The sequence below is a fragment of the Brassica oleracea genome, chromosome C3 (assembly GCF_000695525.1).
Source record: "Brassica oleracea var. oleracea cultivar TO1000 chromosome C3, BOL, whole genome shotgun sequence".
Taxonomy (NCBI): domain Eukaryota; kingdom Viridiplantae; phylum Streptophyta; class Magnoliopsida; order Brassicales; family Brassicaceae; genus Brassica; species Brassica oleracea.
This window is the reverse complement of record NC_027750.1, coordinates 4,689,514-4,710,638: the sequence shown is the minus strand read 5'-3', so window position 1 is coordinate 4,710,638 and position 21,125 is coordinate 4,689,514. Positions and strand designations below refer to the sequence as shown.

Genomic DNA, 21,125 nt, shown 5'->3' with positions numbered 1-21,125 from the left:
ATGGATCATAAAATTTGAATGTGAGACTTTTAACAGTTTTAGTAATTTATAGCCGTTTGTAAAAATTCAAAATATAACATATACATAAAAATCTAAATTTTTATTATATGGTTATTGTGGTTGTTTAATTTATTTAATAGCTTAAAATTAAACAAATATGATAGAAGATACACTATTTTTTTATCAAATCTTTATTATTCAAAATCATTAATTGCCATATATACTTTAGCCACATTAGGCAATTCCGTAAATTTTATTTAAGGAAATAATAAAATACATTAATGATGAATTTATTGTTAGTTTAATAAAAAGCTTATTATATAATTAGATAGACCAACATATTTCTCTAATGATTTTAAGAATCATTCTAGTGATGACATGTGGCTACAAAATGAAGTTGTAATGCTTCTCAAATAATATATAGGGGATTCCTAATATAACATCTACTCCTATAAAACCGGATTGGTTAACAAACCCACATTTGATTCCTTAATAAATTATACATAGTGGTAATGTAAACCATCGTATACTTGCAAATACTGATCTGATTTAACTAATTTAACCAATGTATATATAATGGTTGTATAAACATAAACCATTATAACCAGTTCATAGACTAATACATTTTCACATTGTTCTAGAGTTCTGGTATGTTAATATACATGAGTTCTGGTATGTTAATATACATGCCGTTCATGTATTAAACAAAACCAACTCGTATCAACGACATTTGTAGACAGACCATACAGTCGGTTCGTTGTTAATAACTCGACCATTTCACCTAAAATGATCCATAAAACCTCTGTTTTAGATTGTTGTAGTCACTTACACATTATTTATACATGCTCAAGTGATGATTCGAGTTCGGTTATTTGAACCTGTTCACCTGAAAAGAACTATCAAACCGGTCTTATCATATCAACATCGAGCATTTAAACCAATATATGGTGTCCTTCTATTTTATTCAAATAATTGTTTATCTTTAGAACCAATATAACAAGATTTTTCAAAACCAAGATTCTGTTGCAACAATAATATATATATATTCCTTATATCGAAACAACTAATTTACACAGTATCATATTACTTGAACGTTTAAAAAAGGATATTCTAAACATAATGATCGAATTATAACTTGCCGTCGACTCCTCATGTGTGTTTCCTAAATTTTTGCTATGAAATAGCGAAACAACTAAGAAGAATATCCTCTAATATATAATAACCATAATAACTTATTCAAAATTTTCTACAAGTAATATATATGACTTGTGACATGAAGCTAAAAGTTCATTTTTAACGATATAAATCTATGAAGCTGAAAGTTTATTTTTCTTTAAACTTTATAAATTTGTGAAATGTTACAATATATTTGAAGATGACAATAAAACAATATTTTATCAATCTTTATATATATAGTTAGGATTTCAATAATGAAATAATAATCCAAAAAAATATATATAGAAAAATATACAAATACATGTGAAAGTTTGAAACCATCTATTCAATAAAAAAAAATATACCGTAAATTTTTTATGTTTTAAAAATTGATAAACACACTTCGTATATATTATAACATATATCCATTTAGAATTGAAAACAAAATATTTATATAAAAATAAATGGAAACAAAAACGTTGCGCGGATCGAGATCTAGTTTAATTTATTATTGGTTAGAAGTGAACCTTGTTTTTTTTTCCTCGTTAGTTTCCCCGGAAACGTTTCATTCCTGACAGATTTTCCCGGGAGAAGTTTCAGTCTGACAGGTGTATTCGTCATTTTGTAGTATTTTTTTCTTCTTCTTCTTCCTCTGTGAAGAAGACAGCAAAATAAGGTTGGGATTTGATTCGTTGGCCAAAGTGAAAGACAAAGTAAGGAACTTAAAACATTGATTGCAGCTGAAGAAAGTTTTATTCCTATAAACTGGATAAACAAATATATATATACACAGACATACAGAGATCTTGTGATTATCCCAAGACAGAACACAGAGAAAGTCTTTTCCAATTTTTTTTTTTCTGTCGGAAAACTCAGAGAATCTTTCTTTTAGGCACTATCATGGCTTCAGGAGGATCAAAGTCGGCGGCTTTCATGCTTCTGTTGCTGAATCTTGGCCTCTATTTTGTAGTCACCGTCATCGCTGCCTGGGCTGTTAATCACGGCATCGAGAGAGCTCGCGAGTCCGGTAATTAACAAAACATAATGATCCAACTATTTTCATGATTGAATGTGATCAATCAAATCTTCTTATGGTTTATGCAGCGTCGGTGCTCTCTCTCCCGGCGAAGATCTTCCCGATATACTTCCCGGTGGGGAACATGGCGACTGGCTTATTCGTAATATTCTCGTTGATCGCCGGGGTCGTCGGAATGGCGACGTCACTCAGCGGGATCATGAACGTTCTTGAGTGGGACTCTCCGAATCTCCACTCCGCCGCCGCTTCCTCTCTCGTCTCCTGGTCTCTCACTCTCCTCGCCATGGGGTAAAATAAAGCTCACCACCGGTTTATGATTAATCTTAACCGGGTTTTAATCCAACTTAATTAATAACCAAATCTAAACCGATTTGGTTTTGGCGCAGATTGGCTTGTAAAGAGATCAACATCGGCTGGACCGAAGCCAATCTAGTGAGCCTTTTTTTTGTTTTTTACTTAAAACGAATGTGATTTGCATAATAATATTCTCTTACGGGATGCTTGATATGTTTTCATCTTTGTTGATAATTTTTTTTTGACAGAGAACTCTTGAAGTGTTGACAATAATTGTGAGTGGTACTCAGTTGTTGTGTACCGGAGCCATTCACGTCGGAGTTGGAGAAACAGTCGCCGCAGAGAGGCCTCATGCGGGAAGAGTTTGAGTTTCTAAACTTAAAGAGAAATACATATTGGTTTGATTTTCTTATTTCAAGCGTGCAGTTTACTCAAAACAAGAGTTTGTGATCGTGTAATCTACCGTGTGTTGATTGTTTTATTCGTCTAGTTTTTTCTATTATATTCCTTGATTGTATACGACGCTCTCTGAAACTAACGAAGTGTTATCATGCAAAAACAATTGTTGAATTAGTGTCTCTTATATCAAACAAAAAAGGTATTGAAATGCCTCTGCCCGACTGCCCCTATACCTCTGTTCTTGTAAGTGTTAATAACGATTTGAGAACAAGATAGATTTATGATAAAGAGAGAGCTCAAAGGAGCTTTTAAGTTTATCTCGTTTTCCAAATAGTTTTGCAAGTAATGCTTGTCAAACTGGATCGTCTTATACTTTCCCTCAACATTCTCCTTATAATACTTGAGCTGGAAGTTACACGACACTTCTTTGTATAAGGCTCTAGCTATAGTGGTTTTGCCAATACCAGCAGGTCCCCATTCCCCACAACCTTCACCTCGTCAGACTCTAAGCACATCATAGATTTCACCTTTGCTACATGATGGCAACTCGTTAGAAACATCCATGACAATTTTCGACATCATCTCTGCTTCACTAGCCCTAAAAAAAGACAGTTAGAACAATACTTGATCCACACGGAAACTGGTGAAATAGATTTAGTTAGGTTAGAAGAGTAGTATATACCATGAAACAGAATGTTCTCCGGCAATAACCGCAACTTGAGTCAAAGCTTGTCTCCATCTCTGTTTTTCTTCCTCTGTCTTCCCATCACAAGTTTCTTCAAAGGCCTTCCCGAAATCTCCGGTCTGTTTTCTTACATCTGACGGATCCACTTCGTAGAAGATTGTCATAACAGTCTGTCCTAAAGTTAACCTGCACTCCATGATCAACTGCAGTTCGTTCAGACACCAACTTGAAGAGGCGTAGTTCTTTGAGAGAATAACGATAGCAATCCTTGCTTCCTTGATAGCTCTAACGAGCTCGGAGTTAATAGATTCGCTCCTCGGGATCCCATTGTCTATGAAGGTGTTTATTCCCTCTCTTTTCAGCCCTTCAAGAAAGTGGCTGAGAAAGGTTTTGCGAACGTCTTGACCGCAGAAACTGGGGAAGACATCATGCATATATCCGCGAGATAGAGAAGAATTAGGATCCATGAGGGAGAGTCGGAGAGAGAGGGTGGTGTATCTCTTCTTGTATCTCCCAAATCGATCCGAAGCTTCTTTTTTTTTTTTTTTTTTTTTTTTTTTTAAAAAAAAAATTTTTTTTTTTTTTTTTTTTTTTTCTCTCTCTCACGTTTTTTTCTCTTCTTCTTCTCTTCTTGTTTTGGGATGATCTTCTTCTTCTCCTTGTGTGGTTATTTATAGGAGATTATGGGGAGTTGGTCTTGTCTTACAATGTCAACCACAGAAAATGTCTTTTTTTGAACAACAATAAATGTCATTTTTTGAACAAATCGATCTGAAGCTTTCCCTAAGACATTTTTCTTGTATTGTTTTGTGTGCCAATAATAATAGAGAATTTTGGTCCTAAAAACTACTTCAAAATTAAAAAAAAACTAACCATCATTTTCCTTCTCTCTGTTTTTTTTTCTTCCTATATTTCTCTAACTCATGGTTAGTTTCTTAATTTTAGTTTTTTTTATTATTTCACCAATTCTCCCATAATATAACCGAAGTCTGATTTTTTTATTTTACTTGTGCATATGGTTCTAAATTACAATATGTTAGAGCACGTTTGCAAACCTTGGCTGATGTTGCACGTTCCAAATCTAATAAGAATCGAGAATGTTTTGACCTTTGCTCTTTCTGCAATGATCGATCTTGCGACATAGAAAAATAAACCGTATAGAGAAAAGAATAACACATGATAGGACTGTCTCTCAGTGTTCTTTTACTTTTATACTTCTTTCTCTCAGGTAATATTGGGAGTGATCTCTTGAAACTTGAAAGCCTAGCAATCTAGAATTTTTGAAAGCCTAGCATTCTAGAATTTTTGACTTAGAAATAAATCACCAAGGCTCTTCTATATCAGTGAGAAGGAAAAAAAAGAGATTGAAAATGATATTAATAGTACATTCTAAAACTTCTAGGATCAAACGACGACACTTGGTTCTCTAAACATGATCCGTGGATCACACCAAAACCCTACACTTCTCATCTGTTCTCAATTTCTTAGAACATAAACAACACATAAGAGACAATAAACATGTCACTGATAATAATACATCACAAGAAGCTGCCATTGCAAATGATGACAATTATCACTGGGAAAAGACAATGACCACAACTCCAACCCCACCACCACCACCACTTACAGCCACAAGGGTTAACATTAGAACGTAGAGCAAGAAAGACTTCATATTCTCCAAAGGGTTAAAAACCTATAGCATTAGCAACAATAACATCACCAAAAAACCCAAGAAACTTCAGCAACTTAAGAGACATGCCACTTATGATCTAACTTCAGATTAGATATCAAAGAAGATTTGATCTTACATTTTTTTTCAAGCCGAGTTCATCATCTCTGCCAACAAAGCTTCTTGCCACCCTCACGCATAATCTCATAAGCAAGCTTATACTTCTCCAGAGACGAAGTCCCAAACTCTATATACTTAGAAGCAGCCTCTCTCAGACTCCAAACCATCAAGGCCTTAAGGTCCTGAGAGCTCACACCAGACTCCATATCGCGCACAAACCCAAACTCAGCATTCTTCGTCCACCTGTGCAGTATATACTTAGACGGAAGCTCTTTAACTTCCAACAGATTAAACACTTTCAACACGTGTCTACACAAAAGCCCTTCGTGCTCAAACATCTGACAGCTGCAGCTCGAGTTCAGATTCGTCGCGTTGAAAGTCACCGCGTGTTTCTCGCTCTCGTTCCCGCATTTCCTCACCAAGAACCTGCTCATCGCTCCTTCCTCATAAGTCTTCAAGCAGAGGTAGCTGTAAGACTGGACGAGCTCGTTCTGGAAGATTCTGAAGACGGTGAGAGTGTAGAGCCTCCTGCACTGTTCCTCCACTGGCTCCTTCGTCTGCAAGAAAGGCTGCAAGTTGTAAGAGTTGAAATCTTCTTTTCTCTCCTCCTCGCGTCTCTGCTCGAGTCCTTGCTCGTATCTGCCGATGAACTCTCTGAGAGGCGTCAGAGCGTCGAGAGAAGGGCCAAAGAACGGCTCGAAGGCTCCGTTGATCGGGATCCCGGCGAAGAAGCTCGCTCTTAGATAGGCAGGAGCCCAATGCTCGCGGCGCTCGTAGATCTCTCTGAGCCATACGTCGTCTCTGAGACCGTACTTGTTGATGAGAGAGTTCCAAACTGAATCAAACTCCACCACGGTCTGACTCTGGTATATACACTTCTCGTACTCGTACTTGAACTCGCTCGGGAACGGTCTGAGATTCTCCCGTTCCTTCTCCCTCATCTGCCAAGCTGAGTACCTTCGATGCGCCCCGGGGAAGACCTGTGACAAAGCTTGCTGGATAGAAGAGTCTTGATCGGCTACAACCGACCTCGGAGGACGGCCAGACATGGCGCGGAGCCATGTCTGAAACAACCATACGAAACTATCTTTGGACTCGTCAGCAACCACGGCGCAACCGAGAAGCACCGGTTGTCGATGATGGTTAAAGCCGACGAAAGTAGCGAAGGGGACTGAGTAGCTTCCTTTTCTGTACGAAGTGTCGAACACAACTGCGTCGCCGAACTGACTACAAGCGAATCTCGCTCTGCTATCCGCCCAGAAGAGGCTGAGACAGCTTCCACTGTGAACGTCTAACTCAACGGCGTAGAAGAATCCCATGTCTTCGGTTTGTTTGGACTGGAAGTAGTCGAGAAGGAGAGGATACCATTCTTTACCGATTCTGTTCTCTCTTGATGTAGCTTTCTTGATGTGTTTGTTGTTGTTGTTTAGTTCGATTAGCTCAACGGAGTCTAGCCCTCCTGTGACATCGTCAGATATCTTTTTCAAACCGTCTTGGTTCTTTTTCCCCGGTTCGAGGTCGTGGTTATGATCTTTGTTGAGCCGGTCTACTATCCATCCGCCCGAGTCTTGCCTCTTGATCCTCATGTAAGCTCCGCATCCCATCCTCGAAGGATGCTGGAACCCTTCTCTCGAACAAACAAACCGTCTCGAAGTGATCGAGTTGTCCACTTTGGATCTGAACAGCTGACCGATCCGAACTCTAAACCCGACGACTTCCGCATAGGCTTGGTAGAACTGACACGCTTCGTTAGCCGAAGCAAACTCCAAACCTGCGTAAGGCTCACTACCGGAAACAGCTTTAGAATGATGATCGTTGCTCACTTCTCCTTCACCAACGCTACAGCTTTTGAAGCGTTTGAGAGAGCTTTTGGAGGAAGATCTTTGCTCTCTGTCAGACTCGTCAACAACTTTCATTTTCGGTCTATGCTGATTAACAGTTGTAGCAAGCTTAGTAGGAGCAGGAGCTCTAACAGGACGCGGAGTCGTCGTGGTCTCCTCAGCTTCACCTCCGAGCTCGTGGTTATGCTCTTTCTGGATCTGGTCAAGAACCCATTTCCCTGTGTCCCTTCTCTGGACGCGGATGAAAGCAGTGCATCCGGTTCTCGAATTCAACTGAAAGCCTTCCTTAGAGCAAACGAACCTCCTCGAAGAAACTGTTCCGTCTGTTCTCGATCTGTACAGCTGGCCGGTCCTCGCTTTGAAACCGGTTCTCGCAGCGTAGACGTTGTAGTACTCGCGAGCTTCCTCTGCTGTGTCGAACTCTAGACCAACGTAAGGCTCGGCACCTCCTCCTGAGTTGTTATGTTCTTCCGTGTTGTGGTTTAATATCCGTAGTGGATATGCTTTTGTTACCATGGTGTTGAAACCGCTATGCTCAGTAGCTGAACTATTATTGAGGAAAACCACATAAAGAGAGTTAATTCAACAAACAACAATGAAGGAAGGTTGTAGATACATAACAACAGAACTAATCAATCATCCTACAAGACAAGAAAGGTAGAAACTTTAACTAAAAAAGAGAGGAGCTTTAAGATTAGAAACCTAACTACACACATCCAACAATGAGATTCAAGGGAGGGAGGGAGAAAGAACAAATCAACCAACAGTTACCTCTCCATTTCTCGACCGGAGACTAAACGAATCGGATAAGGAAAAGGTTAGCCGGTAAAAAGGGCGGAGATTGCGAGAAACTCTTCAGATTAGCCGCGGTTGGAATACACGAAGAGGATTCATTTCACGACATTCTCTTTGGCGGGAATTAGATTGGTGGTGGTGGTGGTGGGATGGTAAGAACAAATTAATTTAGGGATTTTTCGGCGAAGACGATGGATAGCGAGAAAGAGAGAGAGAGAAGAGAAGAAGAAGCAAGCCCCAAACCTTTCTTTATCCGTCAACTTGACAGCTTAGACCAAAAAAATTAAAATTAGATATCATTCTTACATTTGTTGACAAAAATATAATCTAATATTTAGTTATGTCTTGTAATAAAGTTAAAAACTTTTACATTAATCAATAAAAAAAAAAGAAAGTAAGAACCTTTCAATCTCCTTGAGAAAAATCCAAATCTAGGGTTCCGGTGAATAAAAATCACTCCTTTCTACGATTCGCGTGTTGCTGCTTCGAGATTGAATTCGAGTCAGTCGTATCTGATCACTCTCATTAGAAACAGAACTCGACAGAACCACTCTAACACACCAGATACGGAGTCTAACCCTCGAGTCTTGTCGAGATAGTGAATCCAAGTCCGACGAGCTGCAGAAATCAGAAATGGGCTAAAACTGTCTATACGATCATTAGAGAGAGAGACGGAGATGGCAGCAAACTCTGTTATTTGATTTTCCCCTCGTTTAACTTCGCGGATCCTCTGTTTTTCAGAGAACTGTTGTCATTACAGAACAACAACGTTATGTTTTCTCTCTGGTTCTTCCGTTGGCTTTGCTCCACCTTTGATTACAAACCTGATTATGTGTCTCTAAGCCTTCTCTTTGGTTCCCTTTTGGATGCAAGAGCTGTAAAAGCTGCGAAAGGCTTTCTAGATTCAACCGGTTTTAACCCGGAGGTAACGTTGCTGGAGAGATACGTGAAGTGTCTTTGCAAAGATGGGTTGGTTGATGAAGGTATCAAAGTGTGTACTCTACTAAAAGAGAAGAAACTCGATCGCTTCTGGAGCTTTATCACCAGTGAATGGCGGAATCTGAGTTTGATATTGTGAGGATAAAGTGTTTGATTCAAGCTCTGTGTGAAGGTGAGGAGGTTTCACAAGCCTACGAGCTTCTCAAGAAGAGTTTGAAACAAGACACGCTGTGTATCCCCAATTGATGTCTATCTGGCTACTGTAAGATTGGGAGCAACGCTTCTATGTCGGAGACTCTTCACACCATGATTGCCTGGAACCATCTCCCGACTATTTACACCTACCAGGAGGTTATAAAAGGGTTGTGTTGGAAAGAGAAGCATCGCCAGGCGTTTTGTGTATTCAACGATCTCAAAGAGAGAGGCTACGCACCTGCACCACGATGATCCACGGGCGAGTTCACTTACAGTGTGATGGTACATGCGCACTTGGAAAGAGGCGAAGTTGTGCTTGCTAAGGAACTTTACGGGGAGATGATTAGGAATGGGTTTGGATAAACGACGGTCAGCTGTAATACAATGATCACGGGGCTGTGCTCGTATGGAAGAGCTGATCAGGCTTTGGAGGTTTTCAAGAGAATGTGTGAAACTGGAGTGGCGCGGGACGCAATCACGTATAACGCTTTGGTTCAAGGGTTTTGCAAGGAGAGCAAAGTTGAGAGAGGGATTAGTCTGTTTAACGAGCTCAAGGCTTTTAGGTGTGAAGCCTTCTGATAGGACTTACGCTGCACTCCGGAAGATGAGGAATCTGAAGATGTCTGATTCTGTTGCAGCTTCCTTAAACGAGATTCTGGAGAGTGCGTGAAAGAAACTAATTTTGTTGAGTGTCTTGTGTGAGTTCACAAAACTAGTTTAGAGTGTAATGTCTATAAAGCAGTATTGAATTAGTTCTAAGAATACCTTTGCTGGAGGACAAGTTGTGAAGAAGTTCAAGTAACTTCTCATGGTTTCTTGCTAAAATGATCTTCACTTCTTGCGGCTTATTAGGATTCGCAACAAAGATCTGTAAGCACACAAATAAAATATTTTGGCCCAATAAGGGCCTAAACGATATGTCATTTCGAATATTGTTGTGCCATCATCTTCTTGTTGCGATATCATGTGACCAGCAACGCAAAAACAAAAAGTAAGCGCCGTTGCCGGGGATCGAACCCGGGTCACCCGCGTGACAGGCGGGAATACTTACCACTATACTACAACGACTTTGCTGAATGTTTTAAACTTGAGTAGTAATTGTCTAGTTAGTATGCTATTTTAATGTGCATTACTTTATCTCAGTCGCACAAATTGCCAAAATCTCTTATAAATATAACAAACTGAATTTTCGTTTAATGGTTCCATTATTTATTCTATAGTCAAAAGTTTATAGGTCTTCTTAGTTTATTGAAGATCGACATCCCAGTTAAAATACAATATAAAGTGTTTGCAATTTTCTAAGTATAATTGACGAATATGCATATAAATTTTCTTGAGATGTATCATGTAGATAATGAGATACAATGGTTTGGTTCATACGCCAAATAGGCAAATATTAATACATTACTATTTGGTTCAATTCATGTGACTAGTGACCATTTGAGGAACACTACGAACAAATAAAAAAAAGAATGAAGAGGAATAAAATTTAAAAAACCTCAAAAATAATGAGGAATAATTTTGTTTTGTTATTCTCTACAAAAAAAAAGAATGATAAAGAATAAAAAGAAAAATTAATTCCTTATGAATGGTATATTTTTATGGGAATCATAAAGAATTGAATATTTCTTTTTATTCTCTTGGTCACCAATCACACCTGATACGTCAGTAATAGCCTGATTAATTTATTTCTCGATAAAAACAAATAAATGCAATATCTAGAGTGGATATATATATATATATATATGTGTCAAGTCCCTCGCCCTATATTTGCTTAGACCATATGCTTATGATTTGTCTACCTTAATGAGTTAAAAAGTGAAACCCTAAAACCCAAACATATATTTTTATTGCATAGGAGTTTAGGGCTTCTGATTTGGAGACACTGTCATATCAATGTGCCCCTTCCCTATCAAATTCGTCATATCCCTCAAAACATCATCAACATATATATAGCTTCCTCCTTTTTGCTCTCAAAATATATATATATGATAAATGCAAATAAAATAACATCCCAAAGTCTTCAGAGATTTGTGAATATATTTAGAATAGCATGTGAAAATGAATATTTTTAATAAGTTTTCTCACAGATATTAGTGTTATTTTCAGTCAAGAGAAACCTTTTTAAAAAATATATCATAAATTAAGTACATATATAGAAGAAGAAAAAACTAAAAGCTCATTGGATACAACCATCTTTTTAATAAAAATACAGAACATATTTTTTTTGAACATTGTTAAAAATACAGAACATTGTTAAGTTGATTTAATGATTATGTATTGTTCTTACAAACTCTTAAGTTTTGAGTAGATGTTCACATGACATTGTGATTGTCACTACTATAGGGGTTTCGTAGGTTGATCATTATTTATTAACCAGTACATATATATGCAATAGTTAGAATAGACGGGAGACATGTTTTATAATAGCATCTCCAACCCACCTCTATATTTGTCTCTATAATAGTATTTAGAGATAAAACCACTCCAACTCTACTCTATTTCTTCCCCTAAAATAGAGATTGCTATTTTCACCTCTATATTTAGAGGAAGAAATAGCATTCCTCTATAATAGAGGCATGTTTTTTTATTTACAAAATGATCCTTTAACTTTTTACTTTAACAATTATAACCAAAATAAATATTTTTTAGTTTTTGACCAAAAAATAAATAAAAAAAAAAATAAATATTTTTTAGTGAAAATTTACTGTTTATATAAATATATAATCATACTTTTTATTTACATAATAGTTTCTATAAAAATATTCAGTATAAATAATATCATAATTTTATGAATGTTACACTAAATTAGGTTGGTTTTCAACTTTCACAAATAAAAGATACTATTTGTAAAATTAGAAAAGAATATATCAAAAATATTCCTTTTTAGATGAAGAAATAGAGGAATATATTGGAGACAAACCCATATCTATTTTAGAGTTTCCCTATTTTAGAAGAAAAAATAGGGAAATACATTGGAGATAGTATAAGCATAATATGAATGAGCCCACAAGCCAAGCTAAGTTAAATATTCCATAACATTGCACCAAAAAAGTCATTATGAGAGATACATGCATATGTTTATTAATCTAACCATATGCAGCAACGAACAAAGATTCTTTTGAAAAAAGTGTACAAAATACTGTAATAAACTAAATAGCTGGCTATTAGTCAATGCATCATATATAATTTATAGTTCCAAGATATATTGATAATCCTCGCGTTAGAAGCAGCACTCCTCGTAGCAAAATCCAAAGTTGATTTTAGTTCAGGCATGCATATATACTTTTTGTTTTGACGAAACCTCAAAGTTAACATTTTTAAAAAACAAATACAACGCTTTTAAATAAGTCAGAAGCTATAGAAGCAGTAGTCGTGTAGAGGAAAATGATTCTAATGTACTAAACTGTACATGGAAGAAATTAAAAAGAGAAAATCAGTTACCTTTTGAAGAGGGCAGGGGGTTCGGGGAAGAGGGAACATGATGGCCTCCATGCTTCACCGTTCTCTCATCATCAGCTATCTTAATTATTTTCGTAAAGACTGAACCAAATCTCTTGAAAGTCTCTCCATGACAAAAGTGTCAAATATTATCTTGCTGGATTTGCCCAATATGACAAAGAGATGACGCATGCTTACGCCAACACGTCTCATTATTGAGGCAACTTTATAAAAATAAAATTATATACCAGAGATAACGGATGTACTTCTCTTTGTATAGAGTCTACGGCTTTGGTCCTTTGGTTGAAGCATGATATTATCGTATATATTATAGTTATTAAACCTTTTTAACTTTGGTTAGTTATAAAATTGTGCTTGGTTAATTTGTTTCACCATTCGATCAAATAAACTCTTACATGAAAACCACATTCAATTGTACGGTTGCAGTGTTGAGATCAAATCAATAAGTACAGTTCTAGATATGTAATTTTGGTCCTAGAAACTTCAGTAGCAAAAAACAGAAGCAGTCTAAATCATTTAAACGGATAAAAATTAATGAAGCAAGTGTTGGTCCAGGAATCGAAAGTATAATGCATGCATGTATCAGCCCTTTCACTGGAAAAATGATTCCTGCGTGGAGAAACCATAAGGGTCATATTATTTCCTCTTATAATCTTATTTTCTTATTCTCTACAACCAAATTAAAAATAGTTATTCTGATGTTAGTAATAAAGAGAGGAAAGCATAGCATGAGGCACGGGGAATGATTTGCATCGAATAATAAATTGCCACATTTGTATCCTACAACCTCACAAGAAAACTATACAAATACTCTTATTTTTATTTTTGGCTAAGATGTAAATACTCTATTATTATTATACCGTATAGATTAATATACCAACTAATTACACTAGCTATTTGTTTTTTAGATCAGCTCAAGCTTAAATAATAGTATAATGATTTTTTGATGTGAAAAGAAAACACTATGGAGTATCGAGAATCATTCTGGATTTGGTCTTTGGGCTCGAGACACATCTTATTGTTATATGCATGCACTGTCTGCGTTTTCAGCATGCGCTTCTCTTTTGTTCGTTTTCCCTTCGAGATTAATATAATAACGCAAGAAACTTATTAATAAAATTGGAATCTGATGACCTAATATTTTGTATGTAAACTTCTTATGATAATTTTGTAATTTAATCCAATAGCAATAAATAATTAAACATATATATATATATATATATATATATATATATATATATGTATCGATTCTTATCTTATGATTTGATGAAGTTATCCTACTTAATTTATATATTATTGGATGTGTCTTAACTGGAATAGTCTGAGTGGAGATATTTTCTTGGAGGATTTCACAGTTCTGGTCCAAGTATAGCAGATGAGATTATCCCAAAAATGATCCAAGCTGGTCATGGTTTCTGACTGAGTAAAAATAAGATATGTGGTCACAATATCTATACTCTTAGATATGAAAGCATAACAAATAAAAACAACAGCATATACAAAAGATTATGAGAAAGATTATTGGGAGCACAACATGAAATAGTGATGAATTAGCATATGGTGTGTGAAAGATAGTGGGCATCTTTGGTTAACTATTCTTGGATATAAACTTGTGTGCGCATGATACAGTAGCACTCAATTTATCCTCATTTGTACAAGCTTCCCCTACTCCCATTTTTAGTCTATGTTCCATTTAGTCATTTAGTAATAATATTTAATTAGAGACAGCAAACAGTGAAGTTTTTAACTAAAAGATTTAGATTGAAAATAAGTCCAGTAACATTGTTATATGTTTTGATATAAATCATATCTGACAGTTGAATCATGGTTTTTAGTAGCTTGATAATTATCAAGAAAAAAAAAAGACCATCTGATAAGTATCTTGATAATTTTTTGTAACTCCAATCTTTGTAAGCAAATTTGCATTAAACCTATGATATACACTTACATACATGTACATGACCGATAAGAACGTATTTACTATACTTTCTCTTAATCCACTAACAAACATATTTACTATACTTTTTTTTAATCTACTAACAATCATGCTTAAACCATCTGAAGTTACTTCTGTATAACTTTATATAATCCTTTGACATATGACATGTCAAAGAAAAAAACGTACCAAATATAACTACATAAGCGTAGTTGTCACCCAGAGGAGTGACTTAAGTAGGCCACTATGTTCACATGTCACTGTCTTAAGGAATGGATTTGTTAGTTGTGGAGTCCACTTTTCTCTTATTGTCCTCGATTCAGGGCTCATTTACAATGATGCTGTAAAATTCTCACCTCTTCAGTGTGGCCCTTTTCCACATAGGCTGTTCCTTCCAAATCCATGACCTGCAACATATGTTGAGAAGACGACTTGTGCCCACAAGATATGCTGATATAGCTAAGATATGACATGCTTGAACTCTCGAGCTTTTGGCGATAATTCTTCTATTTTTTATTTTGGTTTAAGCGATGAGTTTATACAACTATATGGTTAATATGAATGTGCTCCCACTGATCTCTCATTGTATTGTGTATATGTTTTGTTTTCGTATTTAAGGGCATCTCTAGTGGCACACAATAATTTACTCTATATTTCACTCTAAAATAGAGTAACTCTATTATAGTGTTGGATTTGCTCCAATGGTTCACTCTATAATAGAGTGAAATATAGAGGAATGTTGTTTTTTTACTCCAAATATAGAGTAAAAAAATAAGATTACTCTATATTTCACTCTATTATAGAGTGAACTATTGAAGCAAATTCAACTCTATAATAGAGTTAGTCTATTTAAAGTGAAATATAGAAAACATTATTATGTGCCATTGGAGATAGTCTAAGAGATTATAGAGATACCTAAATCCATTTAACAGGCTTGGAGTGATCCACTATGCATATAGTTCCATTTCACATACCTAGTTGAAATAATGGGTTAATCTTATATATATATCATATTAAAATAGAAGTACACTTATAAATTAACTCTTAGTTTTTTAATTTATTTACATCTCAATGCCACTAAAGTAATAAATTTATCTACCTTTTAGTATTCTTGTCTTTTATAGTTTAATGAATGTATTTTCCTAAAATGAAATACAACAAATTATGTTCTACTTATTTAAGGAATACTTCTTATAATCAAACTAAACAATAAATTACACTTAATTAATACCAGAAATATAACAAAATGTTCATTATACGGACTGGTTATTTTTTATTTTGGTATATTAACTACGTCTAAAAAACATAAAAAATGTTACAAAAATACATAATATAAAACACATCTATATCTTATTAAAATAGAAGTACACTTATAAATTAACTCTTAGTTTCTTAATTTATTTACATCTCAATGCCACTGAAGTAATAAATTTACTTATTTTTTTTAGTATTTTTGTCTTTTATAGTTTAATGAATGCATTTTCCTAAAATGAAATACAACAAATTATGTCCTACTTATTTAAGGAATACTTCCGATAATCAAACTAAATAATAAATTACATTTAATCAATACCAAAAATATAACAAAATGCTCATTATACGTACTGGTTATTTTTTATTTTGGTATATTAACTATGTCTACAAAAATTGAAAATGTTATAAAAAATACATAATATAAAGCACATCTATTTTATTAAAATAGAAATACACTTATAAATTAACTCTTAGTTGTTTAATTTATTTACATCTCAATGCCACTAAAGTAATAAATTTACCTATTTTTTAGTATTCTTATCTTTTATAGTTTAATGAATGCATTTTCCTGAAATGAGATACAACAAATTATGTCCTACTTATTTAAGGAATACTTCCTATAATCAATTTAAATAATAAATTACACTTAATCAATACCAAAAATATAACAAAATGTTCATTATACGGACTGGTTATTTTTTATTTTGGTATATTAACTATGTCTAAAAAAACATAGAAAATGTTATAAAAAATACATCATATAAAACACACAAAATTATAAATAATATATAATCGATCATTTGATCGTATAAATCAAATATAACTATAGCCAACATTTTTATTTTGCCTAAATTTTTTATCCATAAAAAATACATTTACACCAATACACGGGTTATATTTTAAAATATGGATATAATAATTGACGGATCAAAAAATAAAATAAAATTATTCACAATAAATTATAAAATTTATGGGTTTAGAAATATATTAAACAATTATTTAATACATATAAATTATTTAAATATATATTACCATTTATATAAGATAATTAAAAAAAAAAGAATATCCGCGCGGATCAAGTTATATTTATATCTAATCTTTCAAATTTTGTTTACGGTGCAACTAAGATATGGTTGGAATATTCTCTTCCTTTAATTATTTGATTAATAAATAATAATGTTTGGGTGTGGGAGTGATGGAAGAGACAAGTGGGAGAGACGATTGGTGGGTGCGCGTGCAGCTCTCTACTTGTGGGATTGTGGTCATAAGATCATGATTAACGCATAGAAGTTCTAATTTTTTTTTTTTGTCTTAAAAAAAAAAATTATACGGCAAACCAGTCGCGGGACGCCACGTGTCAGTGGGTCCGTGAACAATACAAAAATCCATCCACAATCGGTTCTTATTTTGCATATACAGAAGACGAATCTTGTGATTTTTGTGGGGTCCATGCCACAAAAAGTGTTAATAACTTCACTTTTTTTTGCGCGATAATCATGGCCTAATGCTTACTGCTCTCCTACCCCTAAACCTTTTCTCCTTGTTTTGTCCTTTTCTGTTTATCCATTTTAATAAAATCTTAATAAGATTTGTTTTTTGAACAAAAAAATAATTTTGTTTTTCTGACCAAAAATAGAATGCAATTGGTCTTCATTATTCCTTCGAAGTTAAATAAATTAACATATATTTGGGTGTCAGTAGTTAGTTATTATTTTGTTTAAGCTTACTCCAAACTCAATTAACATATATTTGGGTCGTTAGTTATTTATTTTCAGCTTATTCCAAACAATATTGGTTTCGTTAGTGCATCATTATTTAAGCACCGGTTCTTAGATTTTTAGTTAAAAGTTAAAGAATAGTTTCTTATATTCCGATAAGAAACCCACCGTAAAAACTCTCGATTAATCATGCTCTTATGTGCTTTGATTTGCTCAGTTGAGTCAAAGTTGGCTCTAAACAAAGTAAACTCAACTCAGTTTGGGTATGTTTTATACTTTCATGTGGTGTATATACATACATATCTAATGACTTTTGACACATCATATAACGACATTCATGTAAAATAATGGACAATGATAATGCCAGACACACAGTTAGACAAAATTGCATGGAAGCTAGAAATGATGTTGAAAGGGCACTTTTGGTGTCACGTAGCGAAGCATTCATTTCATTGTCCTAAATTAAAATTATAAAATATATAATTATCAAATTGCCACGCCTGATCGTTTTTATTTGCTAATATCCCGTTTACAAGAGTGCGCTCAGTCTTGATACACCGTTCTCATTTGAATGGTAACCAATCCGAAGTAACTAATCTGAAATTGTAGAAAAAAACGAATCTGGAATCGTATCAAAATTTATTTAAATATACAATAAGTTTTATATATCCAATAACTTGAATTGTCTGAAGAGCTAGAGCAACAACAGAAAAAAAAAACTAATTATTGAACTTGAATTTCTTTGGATATAAGTATATTATCGGATAAAAATGGATTCGGACTCAAAATATAAAACCGTTCGATATTATAAATTTGGTTAGACTTCTTCGTCTATTATTATTGAAAATCAAAAACTATAAGAATGAAAGGTATCATTATCGAAATCGTGATTGAACACATCAACTACTAACTAGTGGTGTCGACGAGCGACTATTGCTGAATACTAGTCTGTCGTGATTAAATTCATATCTTTCATATAACTATAATCATTTTCTCTTTTGGTATCACTAAGTATATGTGTCCCAACTTTATTTATTATGTTTTAGCAGTCTTGATCCCTCTCTAGCGGTCCTAGCTATATTTAACGTATGTACATACACATTCGGATATGACCGAGCTAGTTGTGGTCAAATGAATCGAAGAGCTAATGTGTAATGATTCATGTTGATGCAACCAAATGGACTTCACTTATGATTCAAACTTTAATAAGGTCCCTCTAAAGTTAGTCCCCAACAAAATCATCTTCAAATTAGCACACGATTTATCATTTCTCTTTCCAACCATAAAAGAGTTTCATGCTACATTCAATAATTAATTCTTTTCGCTATGTATTAAAAATTCGTAATTTTTCATCTTTTTCAGGCTGTTGTTCTTATCTTTTGTTTGAATTTTGGAGCCAGGATACATTTCGAAACTATGGATTTTTATTTATTTACTATAGCTGATTATCACTGTTTATATATGATTTTGAATGAAATACAAGGAACAAATAAACCTAAGTTTGATTGAGTTAAGAAAAGATAGTGTTTGAGTTTAGAACACATTGTCTAATGTAGATTATCCGGATTGGATCATCTTTTCATGCTCTTCATCTTCTCTTCCGAGCTTCTTATGACTAATCCTATTTGAACATATTAGATGTTTTTTTTTTTATTTGCTTGACTTGATAGTTTTATGATAGTTTTAGAGGTTGATTGTTTGTGGTTTTTGAAACAGTTTTTGGTTTTTGTTTTTCATAAAACCATTTTTTTGTCAATCAAGATTTTGAGAAAATGGATTCCCTAAAGTATAGAGAAACCAGATTTTGTGAATAACTACCTATTTTCAAGTAAAAACCAAAAACCAGATTTTCTTGGTTGGATTTTCTTGGTTTTTCAGCATTGTACGTGGGTTTTGTATTTCTTTTGTTCTTATTAAAATATTTGTATATTTATGTATTAATATATTAACCTTTTGTATTCTTGGTTTTTTAATATTGTACGTGAGTTTGTTATTTCTTTTATTCTTATTAAAATATTTGCATATTTGCATATTTATGTATTAATATATTAACATGATTATTATTTTTAAATTCAAAATAAACCAATCTACATATTTTTATTGATAAAATATAAATAGTTAATTTTTTTATTTATTGATTCAGTAATGTCACATTTATTTAAATAATTTACTTATAACTAATATTTAGAAGAAATGATTAGATAAACAACAAATCAGATTTAGAATCTAGTTATTACTTTGTATGTTATAATTATATAAATTTTATGCATTCTTACCATTTAAAAAAATATTTTAATTCTGTTGATATAAAATCTAACTACTCATTGTCTAAGATTAAATATACTTTTCAATTCCGGATATTAATATTTATTTTGTAAAACTGTAATTTCATAAATTTTATTCATTCTTACCATCTTTTATAACAGTTTATTTTTGTTGTTTATTTTAAAAATAATATTTAATATATAATTATTTATTTTTAGTGATAATAGTAATTTTTTAAATTTTGTTTATTAATTCTTTATTTTACTTTGAAAACAAAAACCAAAATCTAAAAGCATCTTCACGTTTTTCAAAAAACTAAAAGTTACTGCAAAATCAAAAACCAAAAACTAAAAACTAAAAACCAAAAGCCAAAAACAAAAACTAAAAACTGACTAAACAATCATCACCTTGGTCTGAGGTTTGACCTTCTATTTTGAACAAACTGAATGTTGACTCTTTCGGATAAGTTTGTGGCCAAACTCTAGTCAGTTCATTTCTCACCAGAGGTCCTACATCAATTGGTTTATTTCCTTTTGGTTGGACCCAGTTCTTTAATTAATGGACATGTCCTTTGGTTATTACACGCACACCAACAAATTTCCATAGCTAGCTAATCTCTAGACTGAACAATTCTCGGAGCATACGTTCAACTAGGCATGGGCATAATATCCGTAACCCAAAATCCGAAATCTGAACCGAACCCGAACCGAAAAACCAGATCCGTATTCGGTCCGAAATGTAAAAAAATATCCGAATGGGTCTTGTAAGGTGGTACAAAACATATCCGAACCCGAAGTGTTATTAACCGAACCCGAACGGTTAACCTGAAAAACCGAAAAACCCAAAAAATCCAAAAAGATATAAAAAAAACGATCCGAAAGTCCAAAATAATATACAATATAATTATATGAAACATGAATATATACTTCAAATATTGAATTTCATATTTATTTTGATATGTTATCGAGTATTTAAAATTTAAATAACTACCTTAAATACTTAATTATATAAAAATAAATATATATTTCTTACGTTTTACTTTTACTTTTAAATTTTAGATTTTATTTCGGGTATATCCGAACCGATCCAATATAACCCGAATCCGAATGATATATGATTACTTTATGGGTTCTATGATGTGATACAAAACCGATCCGAACCCGTCCCGTACTTGCAAATTTACTAGAATGAGATCTAGGAGGTGTTATAAAAAAGAACCAAAATCCGAAATACCCGATCCGAACGCCAGTAGATACCCGAACGCCCAGGGCTACGTTCAATGGTTTGGCAATTCTGTTTGTTGGAACGTAAGAAACAAAAAATGACTATCAGAATAAATTATTTCACCTTGAAATTTTTGAT

The 21,125-nt window shown here is 33.7% G+C and overlaps 4 protein-coding genes and 1 non-coding gene across 6 annotated transcripts; 2 read left to right on the top strand and 3 right to left on the bottom strand.

The window, feature by feature from the left end:
* The first annotated feature begins 1,918 nt into the window (after positions 1 to 1,918).
* LOC106332638 lies at positions 1,919 to 3,092 on the top strand. The gene is made up of 4 exons (XM_013771119.1): positions 1,919 to 2,182; positions 2,260 to 2,479; positions 2,578 to 2,623; positions 2,734 to 3,092. Exons 1-4 carry the CDS (start codon positions 2,056 to 2,058, stop codon positions 2,851 to 2,853), a joined length of 513 nt encoding a protein of 170 aa, XP_013626573.1. The 5' UTR covers positions 1,919 to 2,055; the 3' UTR covers positions 2,854 to 3,092.
* Positions 3,093 to 3,195: 103 nt separating this feature from the next.
* LOC106333190 (probable disease resistance protein RPP1) lies at positions 3,196 to 4,105 on the bottom strand (the record flags this gene model as incomplete). The annotated part of the gene is given in 2 exon segments (XM_013771668.1): positions 3,196 to 3,482; positions 3,567 to 4,105. Coding segments are annotated over 2 exon segments (570 nt in total). The 5' UTR covers positions 4,037 to 4,105.
* Positions 4,106 to 4,929: 824 nt separating this feature from the next.
* Positions 4,930 to 8,272, bottom strand: LOC106335257 (protein FAR1-RELATED SEQUENCE 12). 2 transcript variants are annotated; one of them, XM_013773732.1, is made up of 3 exons: positions 7,971 to 8,272; positions 5,378 to 7,746; positions 4,930 to 5,262 (listed from the first exon to the last, which is right to left on the bottom strand). In XM_013773732.1, the coding sequence occupies exons 1-2, from the start codon at positions 7,976 to 7,978 to the stop codon at positions 5,400 to 5,402; spliced, it is 2,355 nt and encodes a 784-aa protein (XP_013629186.1). In that variant the 5' UTR covers positions 7,979 to 8,272; the 3' UTR covers positions 4,930 to 5,262; positions 5,378 to 5,399. The 2 variants fall into 2 exon arrangements, with proteins under 2 accessions (XP_013629186.1, XP_013629187.1); XM_013773733.1 differs by having other exon boundaries at positions 5,378 to 7,741.
* A 171-nt stretch (positions 8,273 to 8,443) lies between these two features.
* LOC106329714 (pentatricopeptide repeat-containing protein At5g18950) lies at positions 8,444 to 9,970 on the top strand (the record flags this gene model as incomplete). The annotated part of the gene is given in 3 exon segments (XM_013768372.1): positions 8,444 to 8,554; positions 8,556 to 8,696; positions 8,698 to 9,970. Coding segments are annotated over 3 exon segments (627 nt in total), but the record flags the coding sequence as incomplete, so codon positions are not given.
* A 154-nt stretch (positions 9,971 to 10,124) lies between these two features.
* Positions 10,125 to 10,196, bottom strand: TRNAD-GUC. The gene has a single exon. It is a non-coding gene; the product is annotated as a tRNA-Asp (tRNA).
* Positions 10,197 to 21,125: the final 10,929 nt, after the last annotated feature.